Raw genomic sequence first — 16,943 nt, forward strand, 5'->3', positions numbered from 1 at the left:
ACATTTAGAAATAAGGAAGAATAATAAAAACGTTAAGGGCTAAATTCAAAATTTGTAACAGAAAGGTTAGAAAATAAATCCAAGGTCTTCTCCAAAGTATAGCAAGGACACAGGAAAATCGGAGACAAAAGAATAATCTAAAGCCTAGCCAATGATGCCATGCACCTAGAGAAGGGGGAGGAGTGTCCATTCAACTATGAGGAAATAGGGGGAGAGATGCCCATGCATCTGCAGAGGAGGAGGGGGGAGTTCCCATGCATCTACAGAGGAGGAGGGAGTTCCCATGCATCTACAGAGGAGGAGGGAGTTCCCATGCATCTGCAGAGGAGGAGGGGGGAGTTCCCATGCATCTACAGAGGAGGGGGGGGTTCCCATGCATCTGCAGAGGAGGAGGGGGGAGTCTTCATGCAACTACAGAGAAGAGAGTAAGATGCCCATGCATCTACAGAGGAGGAGGGAGTTCCCATGCATCTACAGAGGAGGAGGGAGTTCCCACGCATCTGCAGAGGAGGAGGGGGGAGTTCCCATGCATCTACAGAGGAGGGGGGAGTTCCCACGCATCTGCAGAGGAGGAGGGGGGAGTCCTCATGCAACTACAGAGAAGAGAGGAAGATGCCCATGCATCTACAGAGGAGGTGGGGGGTTCTCATGCAACTACAGAGAAGAGAGGAAGATGCCCATGCATCTGCAGAGGAGGAGGGGGGAGTTCCCATGCATCTGCAGAGGAGGAGGGGGGAGTTCCCATGCATCTACAGAGGAGGAGGGGGGAGTTCCCATGCAACCACAAAGAAGAGGGTGGGGGAGCTGTCCATGTAACTACAGAGAAAAAGGATGGGGTAAGTATAAAAGGATGAACGAAGGTGATTTCCAAAATTGCCAGGAGGCTAAGAAATGTCTAAGGAATATAAACACTCAACTCCCACTTAGGAGACTGTAGATTCCAAGGTTAAGAAGTTTCTAAAACCTCCTGTATGGGAGACCAAGAAAACAGGTCCTTGTAAAGTTCAGAAGCACCAACAGTACCACCACACAAGAGTAAAACCTTCAAAGCTCAGGGACCAATTTCCAGCCCCCACTCTCATCCTCACCTGCAGAGCAGTTCCTTTCAGCCCTGCACTCTTCTCAGGAAGCTGCTGGACAAAAGGCTTAGGGTGGGGCAGGCTAGGAGGTCGATGGTTAGTTTTGTCAGCTTGACAACCTAGAATCACCTGGGAAGAGTGTCAGTGTCAGGCTGGCCTGAGGGCATGTCTGTGAGGGACTATCTTTACACACTAATTGAGGTGCCCAGACTCAACCTTGGTAAATGGGTCCTGGACTGTACAAGTGTCAAGAAGGGGCTGAGCCTAGGCCATAGGCATTCATTTCTCTCTGTTCTTGACTGTGGGTGTGCGTGTGACTAGCTTCTTGATTTACACACGACTCCAGGCCTGTAACTTTGGAACTGTATGTTCAATAATCCCTTTCTCTCCCAAGTTGCTGTTTGCCAGGACATCTTGTCAGGCAACAGAAATGAACTCAGGACAATGAACAAGGTATGGGTAAGCTGGGTGTGAGCAGCCAGCAGGGAGTCCCAGTGAGGCAAGCAGTGGGGAGATCCTCTGAGTAATCACATCTAGCTGACAGATGTTCTGACAGAGCAACTCACAAAGAGTAACAACAAGGGGCTACAGCACCTACAAGTGCCGAGGGCAAGTCACAGTAGCAGCAAAACTGCAGAAATACTCTAGAACAACATTTGACTTAGCAGGGAGTAGTTTACATAGTTGTAAAAGTGTAAGCACCCAATAACACCACCAGTAGTAACTTGAGATATAAAAAGGCCCAAAGCCTAATCTACCAAGAGAGATCCAGGTGAGAAGTGTCAATGGGTGGCCTCACTCGCTCGCACTCAGGCTTCCTCCCGTGAGGACTCCTTCCAGCAGCACTCAACCTCTCCCTCCCCACCCAGCCCACAGTGACAGCACCGCGCCATGCACTCCACTCCTTTACCCTTGTGGGCAAGGAGATGGTTGCAGAACCCAGGAAGAGCCCAGCATCGGCCTGTGGATCAGTATCTGACCTCAGAATAACACCATGGTCCCGAGAAGCACACTGTCAGTGAAGAACCACTGTGCTCAAGGCTCCGTGATCAGCTTTGCGCAGGCACCAGCAGATGAGGGAGAGAGATACTCAGGGGCCGTGGGATACAGCAAGGAAGCAGGCCCTGAGCAGGCAGCGATGGCTCTGGCTCCCTTCACCTGTCCTCCCCACTGTGACAGAATCTCCTATCCTGGCTGCTTTGTTTTTTAAATAGGGATGGATTTTTCAGTCTTGATCACAGAACTGAGTGGTGACAGGAGTAACAGCAGCAAGGAGCAGCTAAGCGCTTGTTGAGAGGCAAGGACAGGAAGGCTGGGAATGCAGGCCTCCCCAGTCCCCAGCATATCTTCTCACCCTCCTTCCCTGGAGGCTCCGGGAATTTCCTGCTATTTTCCAGGGTACTGAGAGATGCACTTCAGCAATGGAAGAAATTATTCCAATTGAGAATAAAATTGATAAGGCAAATTTGAAAAATCAATGGAAGAAATGTCAATATAAGATTTTATACTAACATACAAAGGTAAAAGGACTGAAGATGCTGTAGGGAGCAGGCCAGGAAGCTGGAGCAACAGAGGGTGTGAGAGGAATGCTGATTCTCATGGTGAGCTACGTCAAACAGCTTAACGTTTCCACACCGCTGGGTGGAATATTAAATAATAATTTAATATTAATATTGATAAAAAATAACAGTGGACATTCAAAGAGTCCATTCCATGTGCTGGCCACTGCTGCAGATGCTATACAGGTGACCTCCTTCACTCACACACCCAGGCAGGGGAGCCCCTTCTTGGCACTCATTTAAAGATGAGAAAATGTGAACTTGGAAAGGGTAAGTGACTGCCAACAACACTGGGCCAGGACTCAGCCTCGGGCAGTGGGAACCATACAGTCTGGAGAGTCTAACTTTGAAGGAAGCCAGGAAAAGATAATCTCACAAATTATTATGTGGAAAGTTGTCGGACTTCACCTATGAGTAAACCCAGACAATCAAAACCAATCAGTCTAACAGGCATGAGTAAATAGTGAGCATTTATTTTCTCATCTCTAAAATCCTAGACTTTTCTATCAACAACACAAAAATGCTGCCTAAACAGCAAGAACAGCAGAAAAGAAAAAGTTGAGAAAAAACTGCAGTCACACAAACTGTAGTTAAAAAATGACTAAGTTTCCTTGATAGATGAATTTGTTGGAAAACCATTTATCAACAGCCTGTTTCTCTCTAGCAGAGTCCCTCAAGCCGAGAGCCATGTCATCCCCTTTGACTGATTAATTAGCCAATCAGGGGACATTTTTCATTGTGAGGCATGATGGTTTATTGCAGCTAATGTTTGGTCTCTAATGGCGACATATTAAAGCCAACTCGGCTATTTTAGCCCTGTGGAGTGACCAAAAGGAAAGGATAGGAGATAAATCAAAAGAGTGCCCTTCAGTTTCCCTTCAGTCCTTAACAAAACCCCCAAGGAGCAAATGGCCAGAAGTGAGCCTCTACCAGTACAGAGAAAGACGAATAAAAGAACGGCACAAGCGCCTGCCTTCAAGCCAAGGTAGACCTTCCTGTGTCTGAGAAACAGTAATTTATCCTTTGTGATTAACAGATACCACGGACACCTAAAAGTCAATAGCCTGCTCTTCCTCCTTTTACCAAAGGCTGGGCTCGATAAGAAAAGCAGCTCTGCAATGCTTCTTGCTCAGTGTAATGATCTCTCCTGCGCTCTGGATCCAGAGCTAGTAAGTACCCCCATGGCCAATTCCACCCCACATTCTGCCGTACGACCCCGAGCCACAAGGTCTAAGGGTCTCCATCCTGGGGCCTTTGGCAGGCACTAACACACAAGGAAGCAGAGTTCAAATGCAAAGGAGAGCGGATTTTGTGTTCACAGCCAGAAGACAACATGCTTAGCACACTGACAGACAGGAAGCAGCAGGCTATACAGTTCCACACACAAGCATAGAAAACTACCAGCCTTCCTGGCTTCCCAGTAAAGCCAAAGATACACCTAGCAGTCTATCAGAGCAGACACAAAAAGTGCTCCACCTGCTCAGGGAGTATTTACTGCCATCATCCCAGCATGGGAGATACAGTTTTATGCATCTTAGAATTTTCATGGTTTCCTTCATTCCCTTGACTCAAAGACTACTCAGTCACACTGGTGAGCTGGGATCCCTCTGGCACTGGAGTTGGAGGTCTTTTCTGTGCCAGAAGCATAGAAGCCCTCAAAGCCTGCCTCTGCTCCTGGCTTTCTGTAGCCTTTCCTGACATTAGCAAGGCCAGGGACTCCATTTGGGTCCTGGTTTCTCAGTGCAGCAGTTCAAGGGGGATGACTACTTACCTCAAGGCTCCAAGCAAATGTTCTCACTCATACAGCCTCCAAAGCTGTGCAGCATCCTCACAGCCAGCCTATTGGCTGCAAGTAAACCAAAGCCACCCAACGCTGGGGAAGGGGAGCTGGCCTCCACTGTCCTATGAGGTGAACATGTAAGAGCATGTGGAATGGAATGCATTGCCCAGGCCTTCGGTGGCAAATAGAACCTGCTACCGGAACATATAATTCAGCACTCTTATTAGAGGGAAGAAAACTGAGCTTACAGATAAACTAGGAATATCTGAGACAATCACCTTGACACTTACCCTTGACACTCATTCTCTTGAACAACCATTTCAAGATTTTTTACCCTTTGGAGAAAGAAGGTAAGTTGACAAAACCCAGTTGTCCACTATGAGAAACAAGAAAAACCAAGTAATGGTTGCTAGCAGCTCAGGAAAATGTGAACCACCTTGGATACCAGCAGCAAAGGTGATTCTAAGTGCTTGTCCTCCAGAATCAAGGCTGAGGGCTCACAGGCCTTTTGTTCACTCTTACCTGCACAACACTTCCTGCAGGGAACAGACCACAGCTGTATCCTTAGCTGCTAGCCTGTGGTCAATCTGGGTTGCTTCACTCCCTGAGCAGCTGTCCCCATGGGCTCCCCATCATCCCCACAAACTCCCTTTTGTGCTCATCTGCAAACCACACCCAATTCTGCTACTTGTTCCAGTGCACAGCACACACCCCAGAAACCCTTTGCACAAATATGTCTCTGACCTCTTCTCTACTTTATGGCACCCAGGCCTGAAGGCAACAAGCCAGGCTGCAGGCAACCAACAAGCGAAAGGCACAACCCTTCCACAGAAGCACCTGCCCACATTCAGGCCGATGCCATGCTACAGGTCTCAGCCTTGGTTAATGCGGGGTCAGGTTACCCTCTAATGTAATGATTCAACAAGACTTTACACGTCTCATTAATTTATCTTCAAAAGGTAAGAGTTTGGACCAAAACTTCCAACTTAGACATTTGAATCTGGATTCTGTTATCAATGGTCAAATGGTGACAAGGATTATGGAAATCATTACTGAGGAGAAGAATCAATTGTAGAACTCAAGTGATTATATTGCATGTTTATGGTCATAGGCCAGATTTGTTCTAACTGAAAGGTTCTTAGCATTAGGAATGCCTGCCTCTCTAGTGCCCAGCTCTGCAGTGAGGACAGGGTAGGCATGACCAAAATGGGCATAAGATGCTACAGAAAGGGAGAGCCACATCCTTTAAATTACTTACCAAATTCAACCTAGCTCACTAGTACAGATTATTAGCATGGGGTGAGAATGAATGGACAAACAAGCCTCCAATCTAAAGACATTTTAAGTAAGAACTATTTTAACTTTTTGAAAAATTCTTATTTGTGTAGTTATTTTTCACATAAGAGATTTAAGGTACTGCACCCAACCAGGAAAAAAAAAAAAAAAAAAAGGTCTAAAATGCCCCATGAATCCAATCAAGCAACAGTTTTCAGATCTTATGATCAGCAAGACACAGCAAAGTGGATGTGCAACATGAAATAAGTGAGCAGACTTCAAAGAAGTTGTGCAAAGAAAGTCATCATTAATTAGGTATTGTAAGTGTACACAAGAAATACACAGGGTTCTAATTCAGTCAGGTCATATGGTGAAGACACGGATAATTACTTGCCAAGAGCCTATGCCAGAGGCCTGTTGTTTAAAGAAACAAAGTGAGACTGTTAGTAACACATTTCCAACCCTCGATATGGTTTCGGAGTATTTTCTCTAGTGATAAGGCTGAATCAGGAAATAAGCTGGATGGAGGAAGGAAACTGGGAAGGTGGGGGAGGGAAAAAAACGAGAGGGGGAACAAACTAGGGAGTATCAGGAAGTTCAACCAGATAGGAACTAATGGAATTTGTTTTTCAGTGTCTCCACTTCAATCTGCAAACTGTGGGAGACACACGCACGCTCGCAAGCTCATGTATACACACACACACACACACACACACACACACACCTCCCACTGAGAACATACACGTAACTCCTAGCAGCAACAAGCTTCTCCTAAGGCCCAAGTAATTTCAATCCAGTGTATTGGGTCATTTCTTTGTTTCCATGGAGGATGCAGGTAGATCCCATTTAGGGAGCACTCTGCTTCAGCTTCACAGCTTTCCAAGTAACATAGCACCACGCTGGGGAAGGGAAGAACTTGAAAACCAGACAGGTGCAGCCATCCAGCCCAGCACAGGGTATTTTACTAACATATCTCTTGAGTACCTGGCAGTGAGTGTGTGATAGTCCTTCACTCTTTAAGCAAGTTCTTCTGAATAGCCAGATGCAGCCAGGAACTGTGCCCCTCCCAACAGCCTCTACAGCTGGAAGAAATGCTAAAGCACCAATAAAGTCAGCAGACAAATCAGAGCAGAGGCCTTGTGGTGACAGATGCTTTCTTCCACAGCAACAAGAAACAGGGACAGCTGGGAAACACTCTAGCCTAGACACAATGTCTGAAAGCCAAATTCTACAAACTGATCTTTTAAAACAAAAGTAGCACAAGCAAGTATTCCTTCAATAATCTCCTCTCAACAATCAGCTACGGACACCAGTAGATGATACCTGGCACAGAAGGCGGGTTGATGAATACCTCCTAAAGGAAAAGGTATTTCTAATACCAGTCCCAAAGTTATGCAAGGCATCATTTAAAAAATATTTAACAATTAAAGCCCAATTTTTAAAAGAGGAAGTACAATGAAATTTCTATTTACTGAACCCCCTACCAAGTGCCATCCTGGATGGAGCACATGCTGGGAACCCAGAACTGGATACAAAACAGTCTTCTTTCCCTTTTAAGTTGTTCACTGCCTACATGTACTTGACAGATGAAAAAGTCCACATGTACAATACAGTAGATCGATTTCTTCATTAGATACAATGAAATCATTAGGCACAATGTTTGGCAAAACATAAATTCAAGCCAATGTTGCTATGAGGGTCAAGGGAGGGAAACACAATAACCCAACTGAGAAGAGGAGCCAAAAGCAGTATTTTCAAACCAATCTGATCAAAGGCCTTTGCCCTTGGCTGTGCAGACTGTTTTAAGTAACATGGTAAGGTTTCTTAGCAACACTATTCAAGGAAGGTGCAGCTGTACCCAGAACTCAAAGGCAAACCAACATACATCCAAGACAGAAGGATTCTGCATAGGGAAACCTTTGTTGGTTGTCCGAAGCACAGTTAGACAGAATGTTTTCTGCATGCATGTGGCTATCCATATGGGTCTATCTCCTCAGTGTGGACATGGACTAATAACACCCAGATACTCCACAGACAGGCAGATTGCAGAATGTGCAGGCCGGCATGCTCCACGGGTGACTGTGTGGCACCGGGAGGTTTGTGAAGCCTGGCCACCTGGGGAGAATGGAGCTGCTCTCTTGGTCAACTGTGTGGTCAGAGCTGCCCTGGTGTTCTTCACCCAGCTGCCTTCTCACACTGCAGTCCTCACCTGGATCAGCTACAGAGAATAAGAAAAATTCTTTCTCATGTGAGTGGTGGTGGTGGTGGGGTGTGTGTGTGTGTGTGTGTGTGTGTGTGTGTGTGTGTGTGTGTGTGTGTGTGCATGTGTCGGTCTGTCTGTTCATGCATGTGTACAGATGAACAGAAGCCTGAGGTTGACTTTGGGCATCTTCCTCTATTGCTCTCCACCTTATGTACCAAGGCATAGTCTCTCATTTAGTTTGCTATTTCAGGCACTCTGGCTATCCAGCACAGCCCAGAGATTCCCCATGCCATGTGTCACCTTCCCCACCCCCATGCTACCCTACAGATGGGCTACTACGCCCACCTGGCTTTTTATATGTGCTCCGGAGATCCTAACTCTGCTTTACCTATTGTATTATCTCCTCAAAAAAATTAAATATTTTCTTCTACTACTGGAACACATCACCACCAAGGACTGGCCATCTTTCACATAATGAAGCATCCATGAGTCTTAGCAGGCCACAGGGAACCCTAGAAAACAGCTTCCTCAATGCTTACCCTGCTTAAAGAGTGGGGCAGAGAGGGGTTAGGAAACCCAGGAATCCAGCCCTAACCTGCAAAGGAAATTGTTTAACAAAGTCTCTCATCATAGACAATTCTCAAGTTTCTAAACATAATACTGAGTAACAAGTATCTACTACCACCAGTCTGGAAAAATACTAGAGACAAATTAAAGTTGTCTTTCTGTTCTATGGTGACCACGGACCTTGGCCAGGAACCAATAAAGGAACATAAGCATGACACACCACATTCACTGAGGAACTGTAGTTAACTATATAGCCCAGATTTTGTTAGATTAAACAAATTTTCATTATCTCCAGAAATATAGCTAAAATCCCTAGTGTGTTTCACATCAGAATGAGATACATGGCTGTCTCTTACATTTGGAAATAGTACAAAAGTTTTGTGCAATATACAGCCCAATGGAATCATTAGGGTTATGAATTATAGGTTCATTTGTATCTTCCAGTTTTGAAACAAGCCATAATGTTCAATGGAGGGTGTACCCACTGCCCATCCGTTCCCAGGATCTAGTGGCTAAGGGTGGGAGTGGGGGTCACATAGTTGTCTGTGACATTCCATAACCTTGGGAAGAGACAGAAAGAGAACACACAAACAGCATCATTACAACCCACAGCTGGGTACCTGAGCAATCTTCTTCTTCTTCCTTTTCCCAAAAATGCAGTCCAGGTCAGTTTCACTCCGAGAGGAAAGATCCTTCCCTAGAAACAACACAGAGCTTTTCAGCAAGACCATTCATCTTGAAATGAGAAACACAAGTAAAAACATGTCACTCAAGCTGGGCGGTGGTGGTGCACGCCTTTAATCCCGGCACTCGGGAGGAAGAGGCAGGTGGATCTCTGTGAGTTCGAGGCCAGCCTGGGCTACAGAGTGAGTCCTAGGAAAGGCGCAAAGCTCCACAGAGAAACCCTGTCTCGAAAAACCAAAAAAAAATAATTACTCCTGAAAGATAGAAGGCTGGTAGCAGAAGGTCAGCTGCTGACTCCGAACCCCTCACATTATAACTCTGAGCACACCACAGACCTCAATCAAAGCTTCAGGGACTGTCTTAGCACCAGAACTGCCCAGTCCCCTCCTGACTGCAAACCCAGCACACAGACTGCACAGAAAGCTCCACTCAGAAGTGACCCTCCCGCTGGCTGTGCCAGCAGGGTGGGACTTACGGGGGTCTCTGGGTTCACTATCTGCAAAACAATCCATTCCCTTCAAAGAGAAACAGTGATTTTACTGATGGCTACAAAATGCAGAACTGAAAATCCTGATAGGCACATAACCTCAAACCTTTTCAGTACTCACACATTCACTAATTTCTGACACACAGGATCTCAATAATAACTAAGTGAAAATTTAAAAGGATAAAGCGAATCAAAGCTCAACGTTTCTTTTTAAAATGTTCTTAATTGTAACAGCTCTACCAGTTAAAAGGAAAGCCACATGGCAGCAACAGGGAACTAAATGGTAAGAGCAGTATCCAAAGAACCTATGAGTCCTATTTTAAAAACCTACAAACCACTAACTGAAAATTCACTTTGAAATTTCTACTTCTCCCCAACAGTACCCTGTAAGCGGTCAGCCAAATCCATTCCCATCCATCAACTTCAAGGAAAGTGCATCTGAAAACTCGGCTCTCCATGTGAAGCTGCTAAGCTTGGGACGAGAGGTCAGGTCACATACAGGAATCTGGGTTTCTAGGTGAAAGCCAAGTTCCAGTCACCAGCTCACTGGTCTTGGTTTTCTGTAGCAAACTGACTTGACAAAGTAATGTCATGACCTAGAATGTTCTGGTTCACCGATTAGCACTGGGGCATTCAAATATGACACTGCTCAGTGACCCCATGAAATTGAAAAAAGAAAACACCCTTCAATTTGATACAAAACCAGGTGCCAGAACCAGTTTCAGAGGCAGTGGTACCGGAATAGATGGTGCAGTTGGCACAACCTGTTCCTGAGGTATTGGAAGGTTCCCAGTGTTGCTTCCCTCCCACCAGAAGCCAACGCCAGCACCCCAGATTCAACAGAACCCCCATTCAAAAAGCCCCAGGAGAATCCACATAAGAACAGAGTGATGCTTTCCACAAACAGGAGCACAGGCAATAAAACCAGAGAGGTAGCAAAGACAACTGCAGTTGCAGCAGTGAGCAGTGGACAGCTTCTCGGGAGGTAGAGACCTAGCCTCAGCTGTCACCAGTGCAATCCATTTCCTATTTGCAAAGCACATTCCCTGTGGAAGTTGTACCCCAGAAAAGAGTCAGCTTAACTTGGTTTAGAATGAGCAAAAGAAACCAAGCATGATGATGCACACTGTAATCCAAACACTCAATCAGCAGAGGCAAGAGGATCAAACATTCTAAGCCAGTGTGCCATACAGTGAAAGAAACCCCAACGCCCAAACAAGCAAAAAACCCCCAAAACATTGACCTTTAACCTGGCCCCTAAAAAGAGGAGCTATCCTAAAAGAAACATAAATTCATGCCTCTTTTATAACAATTTCACTAAATGCAAAAGGCCAAAGGAGAGAACATGGAGCCACAATTTACAACTAGCATGTGAAAAAAAAAGAATACATAAACATTCAAAACAAATCTCAGACACAAAGGGAAGCTGCCAATCAGCACAATGTTCAACAGAGGTGCTAGGGTTTCTAGAGTCCTGGGGTGGGTTCCTGGGCCAGGAATTTCTATCCTCTAGCAAAGTTCACTTAAGTAAATGTAGAAACCAGGGCTGTACAGGAATTGCTCTAGATTCAATCTGGAAAACAAGAACACAGAAAGAAATGAGAGTCAGAGGCCATTAAAGAAGAAATCTGTAAGTGGGTGAAATGGGAAGATGGTGGGATCCTGAAATTAAGAGTCAACTAATGGTCCTGGTTGAATCGCTTATATACATTATGAATTTATGGTCACTCCTGGATAAAATACACATAGTAAAAATTAACTTCGAAAGGATTGTAGCTTCAGAACTATGGTAAAATCACAACAAAAACTGTTAACTAATTAGATCTTTGACAAAATGACCAACAGAAAAACCGAACAATGCAGAAAACATGTTATCTGTCTAGTTGTGGCTGCTTTAGCTCAGCCATAACTGCATCTCAAGAATCAGGAAGAAAGGCTTCCAGGAGCCAAACAGACACAAGGAAGTCCATGCAAGGCTGGGTGCAGGGTTTCACAGAGGAATGTTGCACTCAGGACAGCCTTAGCTACTTAGCTATCAATCATGGCTAGCATGTTTTCCAGATGATCACACTGAGAGAAGGAGTGTAACTCCCAGAGTTGACAATGCCAACTGCATCCTCCAGGCTGGCACCTGGGAAGCAAATAGACTATAACTCATAGATATAAGATGGATGAAATATAGCTGTAGCCCACCCTAAAGAAATGCCGGCTTAGTAAATATATTTGTAAATTAAAAAACAGGTTTATCTGGGTAGCTTCAGTTGCTTCAAAATTCATTTACATAATTCAGACAATAAGACTAAATTAAATAAAAAAGCATGCCCCTTACAACCATGGTCTTACTGTAGGAGGAGCTAGATTTTTTGTTTTGTTTTTGTTTTTTGGTTTTTTGTTTTGTTTTGTTTTGTTTCTCAAAACAGGGTTTCTCTGTGTAGCTTTGGTGCCTGTCCTGGATCTCACTCTGTAGACCAGGCTGGCCTCGAACTCACAGAGATCTGCTTGGCTTTGCCTCCTAAGTGCTGGGATTAAAGGTATGCGCCACCACCGCCCGGCAAGGAGCTAGATTTTAAACAAATATGGATGATAGTAACTTAAAATTCATATTTAATTATTTCAAATCAAAATCAAGTAGAAGCTACACAAAGGAGTAACTATGCATCAGGACTAAGATGATGTAGGCAGAACTTAGACAATAGCAGATATTACAGTACCATTAGATCTGGCCAGGTATTCTGCACTGTTTCTTTGAGACAGGGTCTCACTAGGTAGCCCTGGCTAGCCTGGAACTCACTGTGTAGACCAGGCGGGCCTTGGATGCAGATCAGCATGCCTCTGCCTCCCCAGTGCTGGGACCAAAGGTGTGCACCAGCACAATCGCCAGCCCTTGCTCTGGGAAGGCCCTGAGCAGGCTATACAGAGCACCACCTACATTTTAGTTTTCTGGACACACAGGGACTTACCACGTGACTCATCCTCATTAGCAAAAGGAACTAGATAGAAACTTTGATTGTGAACATTAAAGTCCCTTTTTCCACAAGGCTGGAAAGCATGAGTTCCATATAAAGGGTCATGTCTCACAAAACACAGAACAGTCTAGCTGGGCTTCATGGCAATTTGCAAATACCTCCTCATGTTACAGAAGAGGAAACAGAATTTAAAGGAAGGGAAATAGTTCGGGATATATCTGGGAGAGCAGTAGCCAGAAGTCAGTTTCCTCTGACCCAGACAGGCTCCTTTAGAACAATCTAACAGTTTATGGTTATCATCACACCCAGAGACAAGACCAAGTGAAAAGAAATAGCTTTTAGGAAATTAAAAGAACTGTAACACCAACTTCCACTGGACAGTGCAGATGGTGGTATCTGCTGTTTCCTATACTACCTGGATTTTCACTCCTTTCTTATGTTCACTCCTTTCCAGCCTTTGGGTCCTCTATTTCCTGATACCTCTTCTCCTTCTAGCACAATATACCTCCAGCTCTTCCTTCTCTGCACTCCAAGGCCTCCTTTCTTCAGGAGCAAGGCTGAAAACTACACACACCTCACTGTGAAAGAGAAATGAAGGCCTAATGCACCAAGCAGTTTGACAGGGTCACCAGCAAGGGAGTGGCTGAACTAGAAATAGAAAGCAATCACGGCCAGTATCCAGCAGATTAGAGCAGCGTAGAGAGGTGTATCCTAACTTCAGCAAATGCTTCGGATGAAGTCAGGCATGCAATCAGGCACTAAGGGACAATCAGAAGACTACATACATTTGGAGGGAAGGGGAAAGGCTGCATGCCATCCAAAGTGAATTCACTTGTGTGCTCGCAACAGCCTTCTGCAGTGTCTCTAGTCTTCCTACAGTGTCTAATGAAAAGAGAAGGGCTGTTTAAGGGGCTACCATGCCTCACCCCCAAAGGACCAGGAGGACAGTAAAGTAGTTTTCTGTCCTACAGCAGGTTATGGTGTGCTAGAGATAAGCCCTGGTTAGAAGCCTCATAGGCTTCCAACTAAGGAGTGTTTGCCTGTGAAAAAGAAAGGGATAGCACAAAGGAGCAATTAAAACCCCTTGTGGGGAAGGAAGGAGACTCCAGTTCTCTTCCCACAGTGCTTGGAAGTCACTCTGCTCCTGAACTCCAGCCTCTGCTGCGCCTTTCACTTCTTCCAAGCACAGTTCTACTTGTTGAGGTCCTGGTCCTAAAGGACAGCTACTATCAATAGTGTCCAGTCAGACTCTGTCTCCCACTGCTACTCAGGCAGGTTATGGGAGTTAAGCAATCCCCCAAATGCCAAGAACAAGGCAAAGAGATAAACATTCCCTGACACAGAGGCAGAAACAGACATCCAATATGCCAAAGAACAATCACATAGTGACTGGATGTCACAAAACAGTAACCATCACACCTAACATACATGAAGTACAGCATGTAATAGGTAGCTTGTGGCCATTCTGCAGAAACATCTGAGATTTGTTTATAGCAAGGTAAAGGCTTCTCATCTGTACACGAGTGCCACCTAATGGCTACAGAGAACAGCTGCACTCAAAATGAGCTACATGGGGAAGGTGGAAAGTGGCCTAGGAAGGTTGTGATGAGCAAGGCAGGGTTTCCTGCCTAATTTCCAACTGCCCTGTTTCTCAACACCACCGTGGCCATGGCCATGGGATGCCTACAGTAATACTCCATGAGATGGAGAACTTGTATAGACTACTACAAGGGTCACCTTGGGACTATGAGTCATTACAGTGAAGATTTTGATATAATTAGTGAGCCAAACTGTCAAAACAGAAACTATCCACCGCAACTACTAAGAACTGAAAAAGAGTGTAAAAGCTGTAAAATTGAAGAACAGAAAATTTAAATTATTTTTTGATCTAGCTACACAGCATCCCCATTTCCTCTAAACACAACACTGACTTCCATTCACAGCCCACACTTGACCTGCCCAGTCTAAAGCCTCCGCTGTGCTCCTCTTGGTGCTAGGGCACCCCAATTTGCACTTTAATAAGATACCTGGCAAGTCAGCATGGGACCTTGCAATCATACTGAACCCTCACCACCCAGGGCTGCTGCAGATCAACCCGCCAGGCTGCCCAGTCCTCCCCATTCAGAACCTCAGACAAGCAGCCAGTGCTGCAGCTCTGGGCAAGTCACAAAGCCTCAGGAAACCCCGTGCCAGCACCCACACTTCAACAAGTGAAGGCCTGCTCTTACCTTTCGTGAATTTCATATAATGAACCCGGTTTTTGGAGGTTTTAGATTTTTCTTCAAGGCTAAAAGATTTCTTTTCCTTGTTGTCTGAGGAATCTTTAGAAGGAAGAAAAACATCACCATACGCTTTTATAGGACTGTCATCATTTATTACTAAACCATTAGCAAAAGACTGGGATTTTTGTTTTTAAGTGAAGATCAGGCAAGGTTCTCTTTAGCCTATAAAACCCTTAAAGAAGAGAAATGAAAATATGTCTTCATACCAAAATTTAGATATGAATATTCATGGCACTAATTCACAGCAGTACAATACCTAGGTAATCCAAAAGCCTTTCAATATGGCTGAGCTCACACTGAACACAGCCTGATACTGGAACATCATTTAATCACCTGCAGTAAAGAATGGTGGGTTGATTCCAACATGACCACTGAGCCACATCTTAGGTAGCCATGATCTCCCCAGGAGTTCCTAGTACTTTCAAAACAGAGCGTGAAGCAGAGCAGGCTGGGAACTGTGAACAGTGCTTCAGCTCTGAGACAGTGCTCAGCATGGGTTACTGAGAGCGCATCACCCTGAACCACTGCGCTGTGGCCTACCAGAACTGCTCTCAGTTCAGGAGGCACCTTCTGAGTTTAAATGTCCCTGTCGAAGGACGCCTGAGTCTGGACTGAGCTCAGGGGATCCACAGGCATGTCTCTGACCTGAGGGCACAATCCACATGCTCTCCTTTCCCACATGTCTCCACCTCACTTTAAGAAGGTCAGCTCTCTCCTTGGGATCAATGAGGAACCCAAATATGGGTAACAGGGCCCCATCTTCTCATCAAAACCAGCCTCTCCATTCATCTTATCAAGACACAATGCCAGAGATTTCCCTGGTTTATTTTTGAGTATTCGTCTGAATTTACAATGCGTTTTCTAGTTGTCCTAATAGTAATCCACTAATTACTATGGCCACTTAACCCAAAGGAAAACATCTGTACTGAGTGCTGAGATCACTAGGAAACAAAATGTTCTGTCTGTGCTGTGGTAGAGAAATGGGATCAACTGAAAAAGGGTGTAAGGCTGGTCACAGTGGTGCAAATTTACAATCACAGTATTGGGCGCAGGTAAGGCAAGAAGATCATTAATGTAAGGCCACCATGGGCTACCTAGTAAGACTCTAACTCAAAATACCAACAAATATTTTTTAAAAAGTTTAAAAATTAAAATATATTAACATAAAATACAATGTGAAATGGAAATGTTATTTCAGAGGAAAGGAATTATGAAATAGAGCCTCTTGGACCCTACAGAGGTATGTATTTGCATACTTCAGAGACAATGGATATCAAACTGTGATGCATCTGGCATTCACTACAGGCATTTAAGGTTACTACAAAATAAATGCTATTTCCAGCACATGGGGCACATTTAAAAGTGATGGCATAATTTTCCTTAAAATATCAATACTTTTTCCATGAACCAGAAATTACATCCTTTGGAAATGTACTTGTGGATTTAAAATCTTTTGGATGTTGATCTAAAAATGTGTGACAGAGCACACTTTCAAAATTCTTCAGGGGATATGTGAGTAGAACTTGAGGATGCTGCTTCAAACCACAACTTTGCATTTCATCACTTCTCAGCACCCCAGTTTCCATCCCAAAATATTTAAAATAACGAGTGGCAAAATATCAGAAGGTTAATATGCGGTTACTAGGAGGAAGTGCCATCAAAATGCTAGTGTGAACCTGTCAGGGTATGCCTAAGTGAGACAGGATAACTTTTCCTGCATGTACATGCACCTGTGTATGTATGTGGGGTTATATACTTATTCATGTGTATGTCTGCATGTGTGTGTAAGTGTGCATATGCATGTGTGCATTAAGTGTGCATATGCACGTGGAGGCCAGGGGACGATGTTAGGTATCTTTCTGCATCTTGCTACACTTCATTTTTTTTTGAGACAGGGTCTATCACTGAACCTAGAACTCACTGACTGGTAAACGGGCTGGCCACTGAGCTCCAGGGATTCTCTTGTCTCTGCTCCCCCAGGACCGGGGTTACAGTCACACACTAGTCTTTCCGGCGTGGTTGCTGGGGATCTGAACTCAGGTCCTCACTCTTGTGCAACAG

At 44.8% G+C, this 16,943-nt stretch overlaps 1 protein-coding gene across 2 annotated transcripts in view; it reads right to left on the reverse strand.

Moving 5' to 3' along the window:
* The window catches only part of Pinx1 (PIN2 (TERF1) interacting telomerase inhibitor 1), a 60,589-nt gene that overhangs the window by 34,443 nt on the left and 9,203 nt on the right, over positions 1-16,943 (reverse strand). For both annotated transcript variants that reach the window (XM_028884158.2, XM_028884159.2), the window contains exons 5-6: positions 14,829-14,921; positions 9,084-9,160 (exon numbers count right to left, since the gene is read on the reverse strand). In XM_028884158.2, coding sequence (XP_028739991.1) covers positions 9,084-9,160; positions 14,829-14,921 — 170 coding nt within the window. The remainder of the gene's footprint in view (positions 1-9,083; positions 9,161-14,828; positions 14,922-16,943) is intronic.

Source organism: Peromyscus leucopus, chromosome 9 (genome assembly GCF_004664715.2).
Source record: "Peromyscus leucopus breed LL Stock chromosome 9, UCI_PerLeu_2.1, whole genome shotgun sequence".
In the NCBI taxonomy this organism is placed as follows: Eukaryota; Metazoa; Chordata; class Mammalia; order Rodentia; family Cricetidae; genus Peromyscus; species Peromyscus leucopus.